We start from the raw sequence: 25,381 nt of genomic DNA, 5'->3' as shown, positions 1-25,381 counted from the left end.
TAGAAATGACGCGGCATATTACCCAGAAGAATTTTAATCACTATCTTATCTATTGTTTGGCTAACCTTGTAGAATTGTACATACGATTCCATTTCATGGGCTGTTATTTAAATGATGATTTTAGTATGTCAAGTTGCCACCCTTTCACCGTAAGACTTTTCTTAGAAGTTGAAATCGAGTTTCACCGTCTCCTACCTTCCGAACTTTACAGAAGCTCTCCTGCAGGAGATACTGGGAGACGTGAAGGTGTGAGGATGGGGCGTGAGTCGTCCTTGGGTAACTCAGATGGTAGAGCACTTGCCCGCGAAAGGCAAAAGTCCCGAGTTCGAGTCTTGGTGGGGCACACAGTTTTAATCGACAAGGAAGTTTCATATCAGCGCACACTCCACTGCAGAGTGAAAATCTCATTCTGGAATGTTGATCATATCTGGGGTACCTTGCAGCATGCTATTCAGATCTCCATCCCCTCGTACTCTTACGGATTTATGGACACCCCTGCAGGATTAATGGTCTCAATTCCTTCCAGCACTACTTCAGACGTTAGTAGAGTCCACGCCACGTCTCGTTGCGGCACATCTGCGTGCTCGCGGCGGCCCTACACGATATTAGGCAGGTGTACCAGTTTCTTTGCTTCTTCAATGTATAACGTGTAAATCAGTACTTTTTCTTAAATTAAACTTCCTTGGCCATTGATTTAATGATTACTGTATAGTCGTAACTGTCAGTCCTCAGCCACTACATGATATCGTGTTGCAAGTCTGTCTTAATACAGATAACGGTTGCATTTTCTGACTTCAGTGTAATGTTTACACATCTTCATTTACATTTACACTATTACTCTGTACTGCAGACTTAAGTGCGTAGCAGTCTGGCAGAGGGTTCTTCGATTTGTCTTCAGATTATTTATCTACCGTTCCATTCTGTAAAAATGCGAAGAGAATAATGAACGCCAGTTTTTCCTATACGATATCTGACTTATTTTATTACGATGATCATTCCTCTATGCAGGTTAGCGACATAAAAAATTTTCACACAGAGAGGAGAGAGTTGGTGATATAATTATGTGAGAAGACCCCGCCGCCGCAACGAAAAACCCCTTTGTTTTAATGACTTCGACAGGAAATCCTGTATCATGTCCATGACAATCTCTCAACTATTCGTCAGTAATACAAAACGTGCTGCCCGTCTTTGAACTTTCTAGGTGTACTCCATTAATTCTATCTGGTAGGGACCCCATACAGCACAGCAACATTCTAGTAGAGGGCGGACTAGCAAAGTTAAGTAGTCGCTTTAGTAGACCAGTTGCATCATCTGATTGTTCTGACAATAAATTGCTGTCTTTGATTTGCTTTGCCCACAACTTTATCCATGTGATCATTTCAGTTTACATTTCTCGTAATTGTCAGTCCTATGATTAGACAGCGTTTAAATTTGTATGATTTATCATGTAACCGAAATACAACGGATTGGATGACCTAAAATTTTTCCTTATACAGACACAGTTGCCACTTTTCGCACCATACAGATGTCTCTTTTAACCTATTTTGCAATAACTTGATGCTGTGATGACTTTACTATATGCTGAGAGACAGATTAATCTGTAAACAATCATAGAGGAGTGTCCAAAGTGTGTTCTAAATCGTTTACCTAATTTTGAAGAAACGGAGGGTCTGTAGCACTACAATGAGGAACGCCCGGAAATCACACTGCTGCCGATTTTTTCTCTTTTTATTATTGAAATCTGTTATAACTCTAAAGCAGAAAACAGAAAATTTGTGATTGTATTTTTAAATATATAAAGATATAATACATATACACCTCTCTCTCTGTCTCTCTCTCTCTCTCTTCTTCTTCTCTCTCTCTCTCAAGCTGTAAAACAAAAATCGTAATAGGCCTATTGTTACATTCCTAAATCCTCAACTTTCCTGTTAGTGTTTTAAAACGAACTGTTTTGCTCATTGATTTTCTGTCGATTACTACGTACTATGACTTTATGGCATAAAATAAGGATACAGTAACACATCTGATGCCTCAGAACATCTCCTACCAACCGATCCCTTCTTCTGGTCAAGTTGTGCCACAAACTTCTCTTCTCCCCAATCCTATTCAATACTTCCTCATTAGTTATGTGTTCCACCCATCTAATCTTCAGCATTCTTCTGTAGCACCACATTTCGAAAGCTTCAATTCTCTTCTTGTCCAAACTATTTGTCGTCCATGTTTCACTTCCATACATGGCTACTCTCCATACACGCCGGCCGCGGTGGTCTCGCGGTTCTAGGCGCGCAGTCCGGAACCGTGCGACTGCTACGGTCGCAGGTTCGAATCCTGCCTCGGGCATGGATGTGTTTGATGTTCTTAGGTTAGTTAGGTTTAAGTGGTTCTAAGTTAAAGGGGACTAATGACCATAGCAGTTAAGTCCCATAGTGCTCAGAGCCATTCTTTTTACACTCCATACAAATACTTTCAGAAATGACTTCATGACACTTGAATCTATACTCGATGTTAACAAATTTATCTTCTTCAGAAACGCTTTCCTAGCCATTGCCAGTCTACATTTTATATCCGCTCTACTTCGACCATCATAAGTTATTTTTCTCCCCAAATAGCAAAACTCCTTTACTACTTTAAGTGTCTCGTTTCCTAATCTAATTCCGTCAGCATCACCCGATTTAATTTGACTACATTCCATTATCCTCGTTTTGCTTTTGTTGTTCGTCTTATATCCTCCTTTCAAGACACTATCCACTCCGTTCAACTGCTCTTCCAAGTCCGTTCCTGTCTCTGACAGAATTACAATGTCATCGGCGAACCTCAAAAATTTTATTTCTTCTCCATGGATTTTAATACCGACTCCGAATTTTTCTTTTGTTTCCTTCACTGCTTGCTCTATATACAGATTGAATAACATCGGGGAGAGGCTACAACTCTGTCTCACTCCCTTCCCAACCACAGCTTCCCTTTCATGTCCCTTGAGTCTTGTAACTGCCATCTGGTTTCTGTACAAATTGTAAATAGCCTTTCGTTCCCTGTATTTTACCCCTGCCACCTTCATAATTTGAAAGGGAGTATTCCAGTCAACGTTATCAAAACCTTTCTGTAAGTCTACAACTGCTAGAAACGTAGGTTTGCCCTTCCTTAATCTCGCTTCTAAGATAAGTCGTAGGGTCAGCATTGCATCACGTGTTCCAACATTTCTACCGAATCCAAACTGATCTTCGCCGAGGTCGGCTTCTACTAGTTTTTCCATTTGTCTGTAAAGAATTCGTGTTAGTATTTTGCAGCTGTGACTTACTAAACTGATAGTTCGGTAATTTTCACATCTGTCAGAATTATTATATTCTTCTTGAAGTCTGAGGGAATTTCGCCTGTCTCATACATCTTGCTCACCAGATGGTAGAGTTTTATCAGGACTGGTTTTCCCAAGGCTGTCAGTAGTTCCGATGGAATGTTGTCTACTCAGGGGGCCTTGTTTCGACTCAGCTCTTTCAGTGCTCTGTCAAACTCTTCACGTAGTATCGTATCTCCCATTTCATCTTCATCTACATCCTCTTTCATTTCCATAATATTGTCCTCAGTTACATCGCCCTTGTATAGACCCTCTATACACTCCTTCCACGTTTCTGCTTTCCGTTCTTTGCTTACAACTGGGTTTCCATCTGAGCTCTACATTTCCACTATATCTAACTTTAACCTATCCATTTCCCTTTTAAAATTTTCTAACCTACCTGCCCGATTAGGGGATCTGACATTCCACGCTCCGATCCGAAGAACGCCAGTTTTCTTTCTCGTGATAACGGCATCCTCTTGAGTATTCCCCTCCCGGAGATCCGAATGGGGGACTATTTTACCTCCGGAATATTTTACCCAAGAGGACGCCATCATTTAATTATATAGTAAATCTGCATGCCCTCGGGGAAAAATTACGGCCGTAGTTTCCCCTTGCTTTCAGCCGTTCGCAGTACCAGCACAGCAAGGCCGTTTTGGTTATTGTTACAAGGCTAGATCAGTGAATCATCCAGACTGTTACCCTTGCAACTACTGAAAAGGCTGCTGCCCCTCTTCAGGAACCACACGTTTGTCTGGCCTCTCAACAGATACCCCTCCGTTGTGGTTGCACCTACGGTACGGCTATCTGTATCGCTGAGGCACGGAAGCCTCCTCACCAACGGCAAGGTCCATGGTTCATGGGGGTATCTACAAACATGAAATCAATTTGATATTCGTTGTCGATAACACTCATTACGTCCTGCGAATAAAATGTCAGCTGTGCTTCACAAGAACGATATTTTCTTGATGCCTACTGACTATGTGTCAATTGACCGTTTTCATATAAGTAATTCATAATGCCGTATAACATTGCAGTCTTTGCTCGGATCTTTTGTCGACCAAGCGATTGTTATTACTGGTAGGTATGGGGCAACTGTATTAGTATTTCCTGCAAGGAACCAATTAGTATATTAACCTGATGGGATGACTTGCCTTTATTAAGTGATTTAACCGAGGATTTCTACTCTACGTTTCTCATGTTGCGTATGATCTTGATTCGAATTCTAGAGTATTTACTTCGCCTTCTTTCGTGAAAGAGTTTTGGAAAAATAGGTTTGGTAACTGCGATTTAGTGATGCTGCCATCGGTGCTGTTGCCACCGGAATTGCGTTGTTTGGCTATTGATTGTGTCTTCCCGATGGTGTACATTACATACGATCATAATCTTTTCCGATTTTCCGTCAGATTTAGAGACAGTGCTTTTCGTTGTGAAAGCTATTAGAAGCGTCTCACATTGAAATCCACGCTAAGATTCGCGTGTCAGTAACACATCGAGATCTTGGAAATTTTGTGTTCTTTTAAGTGGGCATGTTTTTTTGTTGCCTCTGAAACAGTGTTCTGACCCGTTTTGTGTACCATGGTGGACCAGTACCTTATTTTATAAATTTTTTCGGTGTAAATCTCTTAGTCTTCGTGTCTCACATAGCAGCCTTAGCTACTCCCGTTCTTAATAGAGGCTGACAATTATTGAACTATATGAAAAAAACTTAAAGTAGCTACAAACTACGGAGTGCACACGCATGTAAACATCACTACATATATTGAGATTTGGGTTACGACATGTTCGATATGCCAGCCATCCTTGACGATAATATGGTGCAGACGAATAGCGAAATTCTGTATATGGCCCGCTGAATTGTCCGAACACCGATACTGTCGATGACCTCCTGAATGGGTGTTTTCAGCTCAGCAACGGTTTTGGGATTATTTCTGTACACTTTATCTTTAATATAGCTCCACAAAAAGGACGCGCATTTGCTCAGGTCTGGAGAATATGGCGGTCAATCGAGACCCAGGGATGTGGCCTCTGTGTACCAAAGAGCTAAAATGTGGTCTCCAAAAGCTCCTCCGGGACATCACTGTCATGCTTCGACGGGGTCGAGCTCCATCTTGTATGAACCACATCTTATCGAAACCAGGATCACTTTGGATAATGGGGATCAAATCATCTTCCAGAACCTACAAGTATAGTTCGGTTCTTCCTGTGTCTTCAAGGAACATCGCACCGATTATTCCCGTACCGGATATTGCATACCACACTGTTACTCGTTGAGGATGAAGACAGTACTCGATCGCGAAATTGGGATTCTCAGTCCCCTAAATGAGCCAATTTTGCTTAATAACGAACCCATCCAAATGGAAGTGGGCTTCGTCACTAAAACAAAGCATACAGCGCATACTAATTCCCATCATTCCAAGCGGCCAACCGTGCGGTTTGAAAGTCCTAGCCCGAAAAGTTCTGAATTTATGATCATTTTGTCTCACATATTTCCATAAGTGGCATCCTGTATGTCTCTTACAGATAATAATGAGTCAGAGGTAGTGCTCCTAGAGACTGTGCAGATGTGTCTCCAGGAGGTAAACCTATCTAGTCACTCGCAGCCGTTCGTCAGAAGAATGATCTTATAGTGCACCTTTATGAACTATACTCTATCAACCTGTTATCTTATGAATGTACTTTAATGTTCGCTGACGTTCAGTTACTTACACTAAGCCTGCTCTTTCTTATTTTGTGCGTTTATTGGGAGTGTATGCTGCTTCATTAGTCAAATTACATTTGTTAATGAAGTACGTGCGCCATTACTGGGACAAGCCTAAAGTTTTTCAGATCAGGGCAAGTAAGATTTACTTGGTACACGTAAAACTTTTTTCTGAAAAATAGGCTGACCTATGTCGTTCTTAACTTGGTCAAATCATCTCTCGGCACAGTAATTTCCTCAGCAGTCCCATGGAATGTAAAATAGTAACTATTAACTACATATACACTGATGAGTGTAAATCGTATATTATGTCCACTGCTCACTGCGAAACAGAATAGCGCCCAGTGATGTTACGGACTCAGGATGGGTAAGGAAAGTATACTGTGTCTTTTCCCAAGAAAAAAGTTAAACATAATTCCAAGAAAACATACAAAAAACCTTGGCTAACTAAGGGAATACGAATATCTTGCAACTGTAAAAGAGAACTGTATCTAACAGCAAGAGGGAGTATTGACCCCGAAATTGTTCAATATTATTGTGTGGTACTAAGAAAAGTTATTAAAAAGTCCAGAAGCATGCGTATCATGTCTGAGATCAATAACTCTGATAATAAAATTAAAGCAATTTGGAATATTATTGAAAGGGAAACAGGGCAAACAAGAGCACAGGAGTACTTTAGTGCACAAAACTGAATGACAAGTGTACTAACAAACAATCAGAAATAGAAAATATTTTCAATAATCATTTTTTAAATGTTGTGGAGAAAGTAGGATCTAGATTTTCACTAGAAGAGGCAAGGCTTCTAATAGAAGAGGCCATACCTGTGCAGTTTGAAGCAACAGTATTTCCACCAACTTCTCCCTCTGAAATCAGTAAAATAATAAACTCACTGAAAAGTAAAAGCTCTTACGGAATTGAAGGCATTTCCAGCAAGGTACTTAAGGTTTGTTCCCCACAGATAAGTAGGATTCTCAGCCACGTATATGTAATAGCTCTTTGGAGCAGGGTGTTTTCCCTGATAGACTGAAATATGCCATTGTAAAACCATTGCATAAAAAGGATGTCAACAACTATCGCCCAATCTCTCTTCAGGCAGCTCCATCAAAAAATTTTGAGAAAGTAATGTATTCAAGAATAGCCTCCCCTATTTGTAAAAATAAAGTACTAACAAAATGTCAGTTTGGTTTTCAGAAAGGATTTTCAACAGAAAATGCTATATACGCTTTCACTGATCAAATATTAAATTCTCTGAATAATTGGAAATCACCCATTGGTATTTTTTTTGATCTCTCAAAGGTCTTTGATTGTGTAAATCATGGAATTCTTTTAGATAAGCTAGATCATTATGGTTTGAGGGGGCCAGTGCACAAATGGTTTAATTCATACTTAACTGGAAGAATGCAAGAAGTTAAAATATGTGGTTCATGGAATGTTAAAACAACAGCTGATTCCTCAAACTGGGGGGCTATCAAGTATGGGGTCTTGATATACATTAATGACTCACCATTCCAAATTGATGAAGATGCAAAGTTAGTTCTTTTTGCTGATGATACAAGTATACTAATAACATCCAAATACCAAGAACTAAGTGATGTAACTGTAAATGATGTTTTAACAAAATTATTAAGTGGTTCTCAGCGAACGGACTCTCTTTACATTTTGATAAAACACAGTATATACAGCTCCGTACAGTAAATGGCACAACTCCAGTAATAAACATAGACTTTGAACAGAAGTCTGTAGGTAAGGTAGAATTTACAAATTTTTTAGGTGTGTCCATTGATGAGAGGTTAAACTGGAAGCAACACATTGATGGTCTGCTGAAACATCTGAGTTCAGCTACGTATGCTATTTAGGTTATTGCAAATTTTGGTGATAAGAATCTCAGTAAATTAGCTTATTATGCCTACTTTTATTCACTGTTTTCGTATGGCATCATATTATGGGGTAATTCATTGTTGAGTAGAAAAGTACACACTGCTAAAAAACGTGTAATCAGAATAATTACTGGAGCCCACCCACGATCATCCTGCAGACATCTATTTAAGAATCTAGGGATCCTCACAGTAACCTCGCAGTATATATATTCACTTATGAAATTTGTTGTTAATAAACAACCCAGTTCAAAAGTAATAGCAGTGTGCATAGCTATAACACCAGGAGAAAGGAGGATCTTCACTATGCACGGTTAAATTTGACTTTGGCACAGAAAGGGGTAAATTATGCTGCCACAAAAGTCTTTGGTCACCTACCAAACAGCATACAAAGCCTGACAGATGGCCAACCAACACTTAAAAATAAATTTAAAGAATTTCTAGATGACAACTCCTTCTACTCATTGGCTGAATTTTTAGATATAAATTACAGGAGTGAAAAAAAACCCTTAAACATTAGTGTCATGCAATATTTTGTGTAATGTAATATCTTGTACAGACATATTTTATGAACCTGACATCATTACGAAGTGTCGTATTCATGATCTATGGAACAAGTATTAATCTAATCTAACCTTTCCTGAATAAAAAGAAAATAATATGGTGAATATTGTGAACTATAACCATACTGAACTGAACTCTTTTCCTGTCTTAAACTGCGTATGTGTCTGTGTTTTAAACATATTCCATGCATGTGGTGTAATTGTGGAAACGCTATCTGGAAAGTATGAGTCGACAAAACTGTCTGAGACTGTATAATTGTACCTGAATTAACATATACCAAAGAAGTTAGACAATGTACAACTTTGTGCTAAATAAACTGTCCTATGAAACCCTGTATTGTACAATGCAGTGGATTACTGCAATGTCTGCCGTCAGTGTTCGTGATTATCCAATTCCAACACAAAAATCTAACAGAATAAAAATACTTCACGAAATTACTAAACGAATTTTGTAGGAATAAATAAACTAAAACGTTTCCCAAAAATGCCCTATAATTCTGCGTAAGCTACTGGCTAAATAAAATTCTAAACGTTAAATAACACACATACAAATATAACATGGCATAGAAACCAAAATACAAACTGATCTTTACCTAAACTGAAAATCATAACTTTGAAATGCAACAAGTGACAGTGTCGTAACTATAATTTAAAGTGTCACAAACAAATTTATGTGATTTACTTGAGACAAAGGAAACTCGATACTGCTCGAAAGTCATATACGCCGCGGCAACAAACCAAGTAAAAGGGACGAAAGCCTTGCACAATGCAATACCAGGACACAGACCTATTATAAGAAAGCCATGTTTTAGCCTCAATCACAGTGTTATACGTAGCACACTGCGGTGAAAAACTTTTAAAATCAAATTTTGGTAAGGAGACGTTGGAGAATATTGCTTTTTGCCATTTGGTGAAAGAGAGACTAGCATTGAAAAACTGTTACGTACATATAGACTATTGAAGACGACTGACTGCCCAGTGCACAGTAAAAAGTATGACACATGGAATGAAAATAAAGAGCTCGCATAACATTTCTTGAATACTAAAAATAAACTATAAACCTTACATTACACCCCTCCCCTCTCTAGCAGTCAGAATTCAGCAGGATGTTAGTTGCAAATAGGAATAAACATACAACAAGCTCTAACATAAAATGTTATGCAAAAGACACAAAATAAAAATTACATTGAAATTCTGAACAGAAGTAGGAGTTGAATGACTTTGAGGAATTAGAAATAATTATTACATTTACGATATTTAATAAAGTAGTAACGAAATTAGACATTTGAATACATATGTTACGTGTACATTAGTATGACCTAATAAACAAATATCTGAGTAAAAAAGAGAAAGATAATATGAAATGTATTTGACAAGTGAAATTAAGGACATGTTTCTGCTCAGGGAGCATCCGTGAGCGTTCTGTAAATATGTAGAATGAGTAAGACACGTTATCTATCTCAGTTTGACCAAGGGCAGGTTGTGATAGCCTGGAGGCTCGGCACGAGTATCCCGAGTGTTCGAGGAATACTGTAGTGTGTGTCTTCAACACACTGCGAAACCAAGAGAAAACCTCGTCCAGACGTCGTTGGGTTCGGTGGCCACCTCTCATTACAGGTTGTGGACGTCGTAGACTATGTAGATCCATAAAACAGCACAGGTGGCGAACTGTGGCTGAACTGACATCAGACTTTAATGTAGAGTAGAGCGCAAATGTGTAATGTGTCTGAACACACAATTTACCGAACACTCTTAACGATGGACCTCCGCAGCCGACTACTTATGCATGTGCCAATGGCCACACTACGACATCGCCAACTGCCACCAAAATGGTCATGGCACTGGACGTTTGCGCAGTGGCAGAACGTTGCCTGATCTCATAAATCGCGATACTTTCTTCATGGTGCCAATGGGAGGCTGCGAATCCAACGTCTTCCAGGGTAGCAGCTCCTTGACACCTCTACTGCAGAAAGGAGACAAGCTCCATTATGGTCTGGGGAACATTCATGTAGGCATCAATGGATCCTGTGGAGCTCATATAAGACACCATGATGGGCAAGGTGTAATGTACACTGGTTCCAGATCACATACACCATTTCTCAAAGTTCATGTTTCCCGAAGGCAGTGGCATTTTTAACAAGATAATCCGCTATAACACAAGGCCACGAGTGCGGTAGAGTGGTTCGAGAAACACAGCGGCAAGTGAAGTGACAATTGATGTGCTGACCCCGAAACTCGCTAGATCTGAGCCCAAACGATCATATCTGGGATGTGAATGCGGCGTCAGAGCTCATCATCCTCATCCTAGAAATTTCCGGGAAATAGAGTCACTTGTGTGTGGAGATGTTATTTCGCCTCCCTTCAGCATCTCATTGCTTCCATGACACATGACCCGTCAACACCGAAGGTGGAGATACCGGCTAGTAGTTAGGTGGTCATAATTTTCTGGATGATCAGTGTACGTACATAAGCAGATATATAACCAATTTCCATTTTAAAACATAGTAGACAATCAAAAATTTAAGACATTAATCATTCACAAGTTGCTAATGAAAAGCTACACATGTACTGTAATCATGACAGTAGTAGCGAGTTATGATATTCCTAATAATGGCAAAGAAACAACATTTGAAGTCTTACAAAGCAAATGACAAATGATAATATGAACAGCAGTAGACAACAAAATAATTACACATTCACAACTAAGGTAAGATAGAGGGAAAAAGAAATATTATTTATGTGCACACACCCAGGGTAATTTACCCAACTACGCACGAAACACATGTAAGGACAGAATCAATGTTAACTACAAAGACATGTGAGGACAGGAAACCAATTAACTACGAGCACATATGAGAACATGGATAAACCACTAACTAAAGAAAAATTATTGACTGCTTTTGGAGTATTAACTGCAAGAAAAATTTGGCTAGAACATCATTATACACCAGCGAGTCACAAAAAGAAATCTTAAAATATCCTATACTAAGAAGAAAAATAGCAAAAAGATTAATACAGTACACCAAGATAACCTAATGTATCTGTCACACAATATAATGAATATAGTTTTGTTGCCTCACCTTCAGCATTTTTGTTTAAACAGAAGCAGAATGCAAATGAAGAAGGGTTTAGATAACGTTAACAGTAATGGAAACCATAAGCAAATAAAGTAACCAATATTTTCTGTCAGTGCGCTACCTTTATGATTTCTTATTTCTTTATATAGTCTTGATCATCATCCTCCTCCATAACTTCATACACGTTTGGTATCATATACATTTGACAACTACAAAATACAATTTACCTTCTTCCCTTGCTTCCTCTGTCGACATTCATCTTCTTATTTCTTCAAACAACGTCTTTAATTCATTACCAGATTTCTCCATTATTAATACACCATAGCACCACACATATTATTCATTAACCTCTATATAATTCTTCTCGCGTCTTCAAAATGACCACTATCACAAATAGCTAGAAAAGATAAATACAAACTATCAATATTTAGTGATTTTATCTTACATGTTCAAAACGGCCAGCATTACAACACAGCTGGAGAACCAATTTACATACCATCCATCCATCAAATATTCAATTTCTCAGGCATCCTAAGTACAATGGAAGTTAACTTTTTCAAAATTTGTCTTCCTCCAGGTTTAGAGCTTCACGTTGACACATGCAATAGCTTACCTAAATCCATTATGTCACTAAATTTGATTTTCATGAAATACTGTTGGTCTTAACAGGCTGAAAATAATGTTATTATAATTAAATATCTTTGTATGACGTCATCTTATAATATCAGAAGGTAAACTATGCCACAACAGAAAAAAATAAATTACACTTTAAAAGAGAATAGGTTAAAAGTGAACAGGTTCTTTATCTTCTATGTTTTCTGTGCGTCACGCAAGTCTTACGTTTCCATTTCACAAGTTACTTCCATCATGGAAGTCAAACTATTCCTTTCAGTGCAGAATTCCTTAAAATACATCCTTTAACTTTCTTTGTAGTTATATATATCTTTAACAAAGACATTAAATCACTTAATTAAAAAAAGTCTTCTGGTCCAGACACTATACCAATCAGGTACCTTTCGGAGTATGCTGATGCATTAGTTCCATACTTAACAATCATATACAATCATCCTTCGACGGAAGATCCGTACCCAAGGACTGAAAAGTTGCACTGGTCACACCAATATTCAAGAAAGGTAGTAGCTGTAATCCGCTAAATTAAAAGCACACATCGTTAACGTCAATATGCAGCAAGATTTTAGAACATAATTTGTGCTCGAATATTATGAATTACGTCGAAGAAAACGGTCTATTCACACACAGTCAACATGAGTTTAGAATACATCGTTCCTGTGAAACACAACTAGCCATTTATTCACATGACGAGTTGAGTGGTATTAACAAGGGGTTTCAGACAGATTCCGTATTTCTGGATTTCCGGAAGGCTTTTGACACTATAGCACTCGTGCGGCTCGTAGTGAAATTGCGTGCTTATGGAATATCGTCTCAGTTATGTGACTGGGTTTGTGATTTCCTGTCACAAAGGTCACAGTTCGTAGTAATTGACGGAAAGTCATCGAGTAAAACAGAAGTAATTTCTGGCGTTCCCCAAGGTAGTGCCCTTTGCTGTTCCTTATCTATATAAACGACTTGGGAGACAATCTGAGCACCCGTCTTCGGTTCATTGCAGATCACGCTTTCGTTTATCGACTAATAGAGTCATCAGATCAAAACAAACTGCAAAACGATTTAGAAAATGTATCTGAATGGTGCGAAAATTGGCAGTTAACCCTAAATAACGAAAAGTGTGAGGTCGTCCGCATGAGTGCTAAAAGGAACTCGTTAAACTTCGGTTACACTATAAATCAGTCCAATCTAAAAGCTGTAAATTCAACTAAATACCTTGGTATTACAATTACGAACAACTGAAATTGGAAGGAACACATAGAAATTGTTTTGAGGAAGGCTAATCAAAGACTGCGTTTTATTGGAAGGACACTTAGAAAATGCAACAGACCTACTAAGGAGACTACCTACACTACGCTTGACCGTCCTCTCTTAGAATACTGCTGCGCGGTGTGGGATCCTTACCAGATAGGACTGACGGAGTATATCGAAAAAGTTCAAAGAAAGGCAGCGCGTTTTGTACTATCGAAAAATATGGGAGTGTCATAGAAATGATACAGGATTTGGGCTGGAAATCATTAAAAGAACGGCGTTTTTCGTTGCGACTGAATATTCTCACGAAATTCTAATCACCAGCTTTCTACTCCGAATGTGAAAATATATTGTTGATACCGACGCACATAGGGAGGAACGATCACCGCGATAAAATAAGGGAAATCAGAACTCATCCGAAAAGGTATATGTGTTCATTTCTTCTGCGCGCTATACGAGATTGGAATAATAGATGAACCCTCTGCCAGGCACTTCAGTGTTATTTGCAGAGTATCCATGTCGATGAAGATGTAGGTGTAGATTTCAATTCATATTAACGTACCAATGATAAAACACCAATTCTTTACACTGCAACACAACACATGTGGCTAGGAACACACATAGGAATTTCTATTACACGATTTAAAAGGAAAATAGAGAGGAGTTTGCAAAAAAACAGCTACGTACAAATATGTAAAACTAAAAATGTCCATCCACTCTTCACAACAGTTCTTTTTTTCTTATTTGATGGAAATTTCGAAACACATTGACTGTTCTAACCGTCAAGAAACGCTTGTAAATGGATTTAGTCGTATGCTCTTTGTAGCATCGCAGCAGGCGTCCTGACTGTGACATAAATTTTGATCCCAATAATGCGCGCCTATGTGCCATTCGTCTGTATGTTTATTTGAATTGTCTGCATAGGAATGACTAAGTACAGTAAGTTTCCTTTCGATGTATGTGAGCTTGTCGCGTACAGTGTATACTCCTCGTTTCTGCTATTGGTTGACGCTCAGAGAAGCAACTGAAAATTGTTTAAAAACTTCTTATTTTTTTACTTCCGAAAAATAAATCGATAATTTATCATCTGAAACACAGTTTGCATTGGTTGACACGTTAGTCACTCCTGTAATCAGTTAGCTGACTATTTCAGGAATGGTACATAGATATTCTTTCTCTGTCTTGGGTTGTAGTTTCAATTCTCGTATTTGTACATCCGTTTTACGAATGGTAGCGTCGAGTTTTCATTTTGTTGTTTTACTGTAGTGAACGCAGCACTAACACTGAAGTGTTTATCCTGACTAGTATCTTCTGTTTATAGTGAAGCTGATTTGTTCAGTATTTATTTATTTTTATTTTTCTAATCCTGGCTCGTTCTGTTGACGCCGTTCTTTCTGAAAATTACTGAGTCTAGTCTCTGAATTATTTATTATTGCCTGGAAATCTAATATCTTGCCTAATGTGAGCCAACAGATTCTTTTAATTCGACAATGAATTACTTTAAACCTGCATGTCTGTAGTATTTTTGGAAATTTCAGTCACGTTATTAATTTGTGGAAATTTTTGGTGTAGGTTCCTCGTTTTCAATTTCCATTTTCTCTCTCGTCGAAAACTGGGCATGATGTTGCCAACTGTAATGTTAATTCGTAACAATAGTGAAATACAAAGAAAAAGATTCGTATTACTCACGAAAAAGGTGAAAGGGTCACTCACAGACTATTCATTAAACAGATAAATTGTCGCAGATAATCAATAATTAACAAGAACCCTTTGTATATCAAGTAGAAAGCGATAAATTCTGCACTACAAAGACCTCAATCTACACACGTACTGATAATATTCTTCTCGGGTATGCAGCAGGATCATAACGTCTTCATGACACAATATTTCCGCGGTCCAACTGGCCGCCATCTTCAGGTGAGAGTGCTGGTGCACGATCTCGCCGGCGAGATCGTGCACCAGCACTCTCACCTGAAGATGGCGGCCAGTTGGACCGCGGAAATATTGTGTCATGAAGACGTTATGATCCGGCTGCATACCCGAGAAGAATATTATCAATTATTACGCCGGGAAAGCATTCGTAGTTACACACGTACTGTTCACCAGAACAACGAAAATATCAAGCAAATAAAAATCAAATTCTCACAAAATATCACAAATCAGGAAAATACAATACATGTAAAAAAATACAATTTCTTGTACTAAAGTTATCGAGCAAAGCACCATATTGACAGGTTGTTATGTAAAATATTTGTTATAGTTTCACTGTCGAGACAGTATTGTTACCTGACTGAAAATAAGTGAACGTTTCTAAAACCACACATCCAGGCTGGTTTGACAAGTGCAAATTATGTACTGAATATTGTAAACTATAACTGTACAAAACTGAATTGGTTCTTATGTTAAATTTTGTGAATGTCTGGGTTACAATCATGGACAATACGATGGTGTAATTACAGAAACCCTATCTGATAATTATGAGTCACCAAAACTTTCACAAACTGTATAGCTGAGTCAGAATTAATACTTAACAAACTATTCAGAGAACTTAAGAACTCTGTGTTAAATAATCTGTGCCGAGGCGCTCTGTATTGTGCAGTGTAGTGGACTGTGTTGCATTGTGTGATATCACAGTAAGCGACCAACAGTTACAACACAGAAAACTAACAGAAAAAATGCCTCATTAAATTACAAGAATAAGTAAACAAAAATATTTCCCAAACAAGTCTCAGTGCTTTTAGGATAGTAACTGGCTAAACGAAATTCCAAATACTGGTGTAGTGGCAACACCGTTTAGGATAGTGGAAGTTAGTTTTATGCGATATTTGGAGCACGAGTTTCAAACAGGTGTAAGGCGGACTGCAGTAAGTTACGCATACCAGCAGTTACGAAGGCCAATAGAGTCCACAGGGTGTAAAACTGCCAGAGAGACCTCACACAGCAGTTCCCATGGCGCAAGTCACAGGCAGAAGAGGGCCACTGGCTAACCTAAGTGTTATGTGTACACGCCGCGAAGCAGTGCGTTTGCAAAACAAAGGCGTGCAGCCGAGTATAAATATGTGTTGTTTTCTAACGAGAGGCATTCAAGTGTGGCAGCTCTACTGGACGGCGAGGCGTGTCACACCATCGGACTAGTGGCCGAGCGGTTCTAGGCACTTCAGTCCGGAACCGCGCAACTGCTACTGTCGCAGGTTCGAAACCTGCCTCGGGCATGGATATGTGTGATGTCCTTAGGTTAGTTAGGTTCTAGGGGACTGATGACCTCAGATGTTAAGTCCCATAGTGATCAGAGCCATTCGAACCATTTTCGAACCGGCGGGCTACACGCAGCAGCAGATGGGGCGCCAGTGTCCCAGTCCATGGCAGGTCGTTGGTTCGACCCTCTGAGGCCAATGTGGGGTCCGCAGTCAGCCAGGCGGGCCACTCCTTGGCTCACTACCGCGGGCAGTCGTCTCAGCTCCCGACACACGGCAGAGGCTTCCAAGGCGAGGGCCGCAGATTCGGACTCCTGATGGTGGGCACTTGTGTGGCGCCGCGACTCGGGCCACGCTGGCGAGAACGCGTGCTCTGGGCATCGTGCGGTTGTCAGTCAGCTGGCCGCGCTTTGGCTCCCGACGAAGCAGCATGGAAACATCGAGGACAGTGGCCGCTGAGTCGGCTGCTGGCGCAACCACACTGACGTAATCGGAACTCTTCAGCTGGTGTAAAAGGCCGGCACGACACAGTGTTGCACTGCACAGGTTGCTGGGGTACTTCCTCAGCATTACAGGGCCTTGTGATGCAGACCTAGGTGAATGGAGCGCTGTAGTGGAAACAAATAAATCATTTGGAAAGTTCTCGACGAGTTTTAATACTGCACCTCTTGGTATACCACCCACTGCATTTGGTGTCAACACGCTACATTTGGCGTCTGATACCACAACAGCTAGTTAAAACACACTCAGATGTAACACTAAGCCATAAGAATAAGTCTGTCTGCATAAAAAATTGAACAGAAACTTATCTTTACCTCCAACAATTTTGAAATGCAACACATGACAGTGAATGATGTAAATAAGCAAAAATGTTTCCCAGAAAAAAGCACCGATTTTTTCTGTGTAAGCAACGGAATGAATAAAATTACACACCCAATGGTAACAATGTGCTGTAGTAGTAAGACTGTCTGGAAAGAAAACCTCGTGCAGAGGAATGAGAGGACATGCTGCAGTTCTAAGCAAGTCATTCTTTAGTTTTAGCCACAGTGTTCCAAAGAGTGCAGTGATTCGACACACATTTTCAAAACAAAATTTCTCTGATGAAACGGTGGAGGATATTGCATTTACTATATGATTTGCAAGAAACTAACTTTCAACAACTGTATTGAAACTCTCATATATTCTTTAACCATCATAGTCACATTTTCAAAACTTACTGCTTGTTACAGATATTACTCTGCTACGAAATTAATTATAGAAGTGGTAAACAAGTAGTAAATCTGTAACATCTCACTGAGAACTATGTGAACAGATAACTTTACGTATTGATATCTGACCAATGAAACTAACTAATCTGAAGAAATAAACAAACACTCCACTAAAACTTTCCTTTCTTTGTAGTGTCCGAGCGGTTCTAGGCACTACAGTCTGGAACCTCGCGACCGCTGCAGTCACATGTTCGAATGCTGCCTCGGGCATGGATGTGTGTGATGTCCTTAGGTTACTTAGGTTTAAGTAATTGTAAGTCTAGAGGACTGATGACCTCAGCAGTTAAGTCCCGTAGTGCTCAAAGTCATATGAACTATTTGAACCTTTCCCTTTTTCAGATGCATCTTAAATTACACACAAGAAAACATCACAACAGCTATAACTCATCACACATATCAGATTAATGTTTACCTAATCAAGTTTCCCAAATTGAACATTTCTCTACGTTTGTCTCTATATTCTGCAACTATTCCCAGGTTGCTCAGGAGTGTTACCAACATCTAAGTCGCTTAGTTCTCACTAAATGCTGCACCAAGGAAAATGCCGTTGACAACCACAAATCACAGTGCTAAGACATAGAGCGACTGTGGAGTAACATATCCGCTATTGCATTCTACTGCTTGAAAAATGTCCAGAGTACCAATATGAAGTAGACTGACGCGACAAAAGTCATAGGGTAGCGATATGGACTTATAAAGATGGTGTTAGTATCTCGCACACAAGATATAATAAGTCAGAACATTGGCACAGTTGTTATTTACACTTAGGTTATTTATGTTGAAAGGCATGGCACTAATTAACAGACATTAAAAGAGGATTGGCAGTTTGAGGTAGATGCATGGGATATTCCATTTCGAAAATCGTTTGGAAATTCAGTATTCCATGATCCACAGTATCAACGATGGGCCGATAATACTACATTTAAAGCATCTCCTCTCACCACGGACAAGTGATATGACCATCACATAACGACCGAGAGCAGCAGCGTTTGTGTAGAACTGTAAGTGCTACCAGACAAGCAACACTGCGTGAAATAATTGCGGAAATCAATGTGGCATGTACAACAAATGTATGCGTTACGACAGTGCAGCAATGGGCTGTGGAAGCAAGCGACCAGTGCGAGTGCCTTTGCTAACTGCAAGACGTCGCCATTAGCACCCCTCCAGGGCTCATGACAATATCGGTAGAACCCTAGACGACAAGAAAACCGTGACCCCCCTCAGATGAGTCACGATTTGAGATGGGGAGAGCCGATGGTAGCTACCGAGTGTAGAGTAGATCCCACTGAGCCATGGGCCTCAGTGGTCACCAAGGGACTGTGGTGGCTCCATAATCGTGTGGGCTGTGTTCACGTGGAACGGCATTGGTCCTCTGGTCCAACTAAACCGATCATTGCATGGTAATGGTTATGTTCGACTACCTGAAGACCATTTACAATCATTCATGGACTTCATGTTCCCAAACGACGATAGAATTTTTATGGATGATAATGAGCCATGTCACGGGGGAATGTTGCTCACGATTAGTTGGACACTTCGAATTAAGTATTTGGTCACCCAGATCGCCCTTCGTGCTACATAATGGATAGGTCACTTCGCGTACAAAACCCATCACTGGAAACACTTAGGAGCAGTTGCAGAAGTTTAATGGCTCAGTATCTCCGCAGGGGAGACGGGAGATTCAACGAATTAATGAGACCATGCCACGTCGGGTTGCTGCACTACCCCAGATCGACACAGTATTAGGAGGTATACCATGATTTTTTACTTTCGTCACCTCAGTATATAACACATCAAATGAAGAAATAGAGTTCACAGCAAATTTCTTAGGAAATAAAACTGAAACCTTACAAGGTAAGTGGGGCAGAGGCGAATGGGAAATTATTTCAGCGATACGACAGTGGTCGCGAATGGGAAATACACTGACATAGGCGACTTCAACAAACAGGGATGGTAGTGTCCCAGCGCCTGGGAATCAGCAGCTCAGACGTTGCGAAGCTGTTTGCTTGCTCGCTTGCTACTTTTGTGAGCATCGATGGAAAGCAGTTGCAAGATGGTGAATCTGCGAATAGGCAACGATCTGTTGAACTTCCACAATACACTAGGGAACACTGACGTCGGAGTATTACCCACTGTGTAAATAACGATAGGCGGCGAACTGGGGGTACCTAACGATAGCGGACAGAGGCGTTGCAGGGGCATGTGTTTTGGAGCATCCCGGTTGCACACATTGCTCAAAATGTGGCTCTGGGCCGGAAGTCCCTAAGGGTTCCCATTTTGACACAGACATCGTCGGCTACGACCATAGAGATAGTCGAGTTTGGACGTGGACTATCAGAAAAACGTTACTTGGTCGAATGAACTTCTTATTGCACCAAGTCGACGCTAATATCTGATCTGTTGAACTTGGATTTTTGAATCGTGAATCACGCCATGGACGCAGGGTGGTGGGAGGAGTATTACTCTATGGAAGACTTATATCTAGACCTCCAAATGACAAGTCGTACACGGTCAAGGCACATTTACAGCCATGGATTATGTGAACCTTATCCCAAATGATTTGCATCCCGATAGTGACAGAATTTTCCAACAGCATAACTTTCCGCCCCAGAAGGTCAGGCTAGTGCTGCAGTATTTTGAGGAAAATGATACTTTGGTTACTTAATTCGTTTGGTCTGAACCTAGTAGAACAGATATGATACAGCTGTCGTGAGTAGCTCTACACCAACAAACCACGAGGCACATACACAGAGTGAATCATCTAAAATTTACAAAGCAAATGGAAAAGGCTATCAACGTGCAGTTATCACAGAATATATTGGTAATCTGGGTCTCGCATTGTTAGCCACTTATCAGAGTGTAATATTACTTTGAAGGTGTATTTTTTGTGCTAACAAGGTCTTATTTATGTGGAACAATGCCTATTGACATACCAAACTAAAAGTAGAGTAAAATAGAATGCCGGTGATGTGTGCTGTAGGATTCTAGAGCCAGTCGTCTATGAGATACCTTATTTAGAAAAGTTCCCATATCTACATTTGGACAATACGTGTGGTGACACGCACTAAAGAAAAGCGCCAGTACTTACACTAGTAATTTTGATAGTGACTAGTAAAGAAGCAGTTGACTATCACAAGTTGTGTTCAAAATTACCACTGGCAGCGGCAATACACGATTCCAGCCTGGTATGGAACGACTGATGGACACGTGATAGCATTTCAGCGGAGATGTCCGAACAGGTTGCCGTAACATCGTTGAATATAACTGAGTGTAGTTGATATATCCTTATAGACAGTGTTTTACCACAGAAGAATGTCTGCATGCGTCATATACGGGGAATTGGCTGGCCAAGATAGAGGTCCTCTGCGTTAAGTCCAGCGATTTGGAAAACATTCGTGAAGACATGCTGTAGTACATCGTACACTATGGGGCGGACACCCGTCATGTTTGTACCACAGGTACAAGTGAGAGGAATGTCTTCTAACACCTGTGGAAGATAGTCTGCTAGAATGCTCCGATACTTGGCATGTTCATTGTTCCATCTGCGAAAAACGGGTCTATGAGCTGATGGTTCACTGTTCCACATTACACGTTTACGCGTCATGGACACTGGCGTTGCATTTCACGAAGCCATCAGGGATTCTCAATAGACCGATAGTGCACCTTTCGGCGATTGACTTGGCTATGATTGGTAAATGTGACTTCATCACTAAAGAAGATACATGGTATATCTGGAGTATCCTGTCTTAAAGCCCCTGTACAGAAGTTGACACGATTCCCATAATTGTTCCGATGCAACGTATTAGGGAAGAGATGTGACAGGGATGAAACCTGTGTCGATGGAGATTCGTAGGACTCTTTAGTGACCCATTCCACTTCCTCGTGCGACTGCAGGGAGTTAACGTGCGTATCAACTCCAACAGAAACTTCTCTATCGTCACTTGTTTCATTCTTTTAAACTGTCTAGGTTTTACACGACCATTTTCATGAAACTGGTTGAAAAGGTTAAACAACTGCCAAAGTAGTTGACGTCTATTAGTGTACCAAGCGACACACATTATACAAGAACGAACAGCATGGTTCTTACACTCTCCATACACCATGCGCATGTAGACTTCTTCTGCATTGGTAAATCTCATCATCCACTGATGCCCTATCACTTGAAGTGCCATCACACACTAACTGTTACACACTGCCTAACTGACTAGCTAAAATGTGAATGTTTGCACAAAAAGTTCATTTCGTAAGTATTACACAATCTGTTTATTGGCTGACACTATGAGCCCTTGACTATCAATCCATTCTGTGAAAACAACACATCAATTGCACTTTCCATTTCCACAATTTTTGCTGTACGACTTTTAATTGATTCACCTTGTATACAGGAACTTGGTGATTTGTGCGAAGATATATAGAGCCACATTTCCCTGTAAACACACCAAGCATTTTTCGAATCCACATGACACAGAGCCGCTAATGAAATTCGTTTCTATAGTGGTAAAAGGGGAAAGAGCGGGGGGGACATTCGGATGATAGCAAGAACAACACTGTAGAGCTTTAGTAAGCATAGGAGACAAGAAAATACTATATCCGGTAATAAATCCTTGAGAATATTGTTCATTATCGATACTTGCCATACGTATCTCCAATCCTGTAGTTAAAAAGAGTAGCCCTGTAAGAATAAGTTTAACAAGAACATTATGAACATAACAGGAAATTAAATTTTGGTGTATTGTCTAGTGCACAGTGTTGGAGAAGCATTCTTAACATAAACTATAGTAACGGTAATAGAAAAAATTAAAAATGGTAATTGGATTTTTTAAGACACATATTTTGGTTAATGGTATATTACAGTCTACAGTTGTAACACTGAAATCTTAGTAGTAGTTCATTCCAATATCCTCAACTCCACAATTACTTTTAGTTTTAAAAGCAAACTACTTTTGCTTCAGTTTATGTCTAACAGAATAAAAGCTGCTTTCTTCTTTTACAGGTTCGTCAAGGAGTTGGAGACCACAATGAGTTACGTCGTAATCACACAATTCGGTTGTAGCGTCATCGTTGTGTGTGTGGCATTATTTCAAGCAACATACGTAAGATAACTTTACTTCTTAGAAATCCATATCAATATTGTTGTCAGTGAGTAATACATTCGTGTAACAGTAGACCATACACTATTTTCGACGACATTCTGTCCTCAATAGCGCACTGCTGTACATATGGCCTTGAAAATCATAAAATAACGTGCTCATACCATTTTTAAAGTAGCCTTGAATCTAGTAAGTATATCTATGGGGGCTCAAACCAGTTAAATGTATAAAATGCATAAGTTGTTATAGGTAGCCTACATTCCAGGTATACCAATAATTTTTAATGTTTGACAGCCAAATGGTGATAGATGGCAGGTAATTTACAAAACGAAAACTGAGGATGGTGCGGAACTTAAATACAAAGTTGTGAGATGGTGGGACATTTAAAAATCAAAGATGACTGAAGGCAGAAAATTAAAAAACCAAAAATAACGGATAGTGTGATTCTTGATAATCCACGATAGCGGATAACTGGAGATTTAAATATCCAAGAGAATAGTGGGTGTGAAAGTCTCCTTGCCATTCAGAGTTAATATATCGTGTAGATGACGTCACTTTCTACTTTCCAAGCAAGTTCGTTACAGTGTACTGCTGGCAGTGATGGAGACTGACTTCTGGGTTGCTTTTCTAATGTCTGCATATATGCAACGAGAAAACATTAATCAAAACGTTTAAACTGGTTGCGATCGCTAACTTTTACGCAAGATGTTTATGGTGAATTACTTATTTCGAGAGGTATTATATGGAGGTCAAATTCATGAATAGCAAAATTTTCTTCTGGTACCTGGTTCACGATTATCATGCATATGTTCAGGAAATCCATTAATTGCACGTTTCTAAACGGGCAGCTCAATTAGAAACGAAGGTTTGTCCAAATTATGTACTACTTCAATAAAGTTTTTTGTTTCCTACTTGCGGCTATACGATTGTTAGTGACAATTACAACGGGGGATATGGGGTTCTCTTTTAGATGTAACGGAAGTTCTTCATCTGTGTGTTTTCTCAGCCGTAATATAACTTTAGGATAAGATAGGTCATTGACTTAATTAGTCCTGAGTATTTTATATTTTTTCTCAATGATGCAAAGCCTACTAAGCATTATCTTTCCTAACATACATTGCACAGTCATGTGGGCATTTGCTTAGTAGCGCACCACACAGACTCGCAGTTAATTTCACGTCTACCTGCTGCTTAATTATTTATTATATGCTCTCAGGCAAAGCAGATCAGAAATTACGTTGCGCCGGTAATGGTATGAGTTTAGGGCAATGACGAAAAGTTGTTTGGTATGTTCTTGGAACAGTGACCATTTATTTATTCATGTATACTTACCACCAACTACACATAGGCTTAAAGTGTGAGAATTAATTTTATGAAGTCTTCAATGTCGAAGGTGTGTTGAAACTGGGACGAAACCCTAGAGACAATGGCTTGTTAGGAAAGTGGATACACGTAAGGAAGTTTGCTACAGTTGATATGGATAAAACAGAACAGTAACATTTTTATTCGTTGAGAAACAGTAACCGTTGTAGAATAACAAGCGTTGCAGATTTTTCAGAATTAATTTTAAGAAGCGAAGAAAGTGCTGACATTAAAAAAATCTGAACTACATATTTACCTGTTTATCAGTAATTATATTTTTATTAAAGAGGAACGTGATAAGAACACAAGTAATATGATGAAGATATTAACGACGACCAGTGCCTTGTTATCCCTTCTTAATCAAAACACAAACCCTCCAAATCAAATGCACAGTATTTTAGTACGACACATAAAGGGTTTAGCATTATTAATAACAGTTCTGTAGTATCTCTTACAGAAATCACTCCGAATTCCCTTCGGTAGTTTTTCAGGTAGGGATCTGTTACTTAGGCTGTCCACACCAATAAGAAGCCGTGTCCATTACCATGCCCATTATGCACATGAACAGGACTTTGCTGAGCAGTTAATAGTTTATGTTGTAACGTTTCTTTTATAAAAATAAACTTTCTAATATTACATTGACTGAATGTCTGATTTGTGGAATGAGTACTCAGCTCGAATTATCATGTAGCGTGTTGTAACTGCAAGTGATGTACCTACACTGTGTTATTGTTAACAAATCTTTACATGAACTGATTAGATAATGCAACACCCAATAGCAAAAAATAAATACAGACACTGCAAAATACATTCAGCCCCTTAGGCACTGAATCATCTGGCCCTGTTGAAACTCTTAACTTCGGTCCCTGTGCACATAACAAATAAATAAAATTGTCTTACCTCTAAAGCAGTAACGTTGAAACGCAATTATTCTGGTCTCTCACAAAAAAATTACAGGCTCAGCAGTGTGCAATGCTGCCCATAATATTTGCCATGCACATGAAATTCCTTTGGCTCATAAACGAGAACATTTAAGAAAATCCCACTTC

At 39.5% G+C, this 25,381-nt stretch overlaps 1 protein-coding gene across 1 annotated transcript in view; it reads left to right on the top strand.

Annotated features, from left to right (window-relative positions):
• Positions 1 to 25,381, top strand: part of LOC126285178 (odorant receptor Or2-like) — a 111,680-nt gene that overhangs the window by 68,583 nt on the left and 17,716 nt on the right. Inside the window, exon 2 of the mRNA XM_049984486.1 lies at positions 22,874 to 22,973. Within this exon, the coding sequence (XP_049840443.1) occupies positions 22,874 to 22,973 (100 nt within the window). The remainder of the gene's footprint in view (positions 1 to 22,873; positions 22,974 to 25,381) is intronic.

Source organism: Schistocerca gregaria, chromosome 8 (assembly GCF_023897955.1).
Source record: "Schistocerca gregaria isolate iqSchGreg1 chromosome 8, iqSchGreg1.2, whole genome shotgun sequence".
Taxonomy (NCBI): domain Eukaryota; kingdom Metazoa; phylum Arthropoda; class Insecta; order Orthoptera; family Acrididae; genus Schistocerca; species Schistocerca gregaria.
The sequence above is the reverse complement of the archived record's forward strand: the minus strand, read 5'-3'. Positions and strand labels throughout refer to the sequence as shown.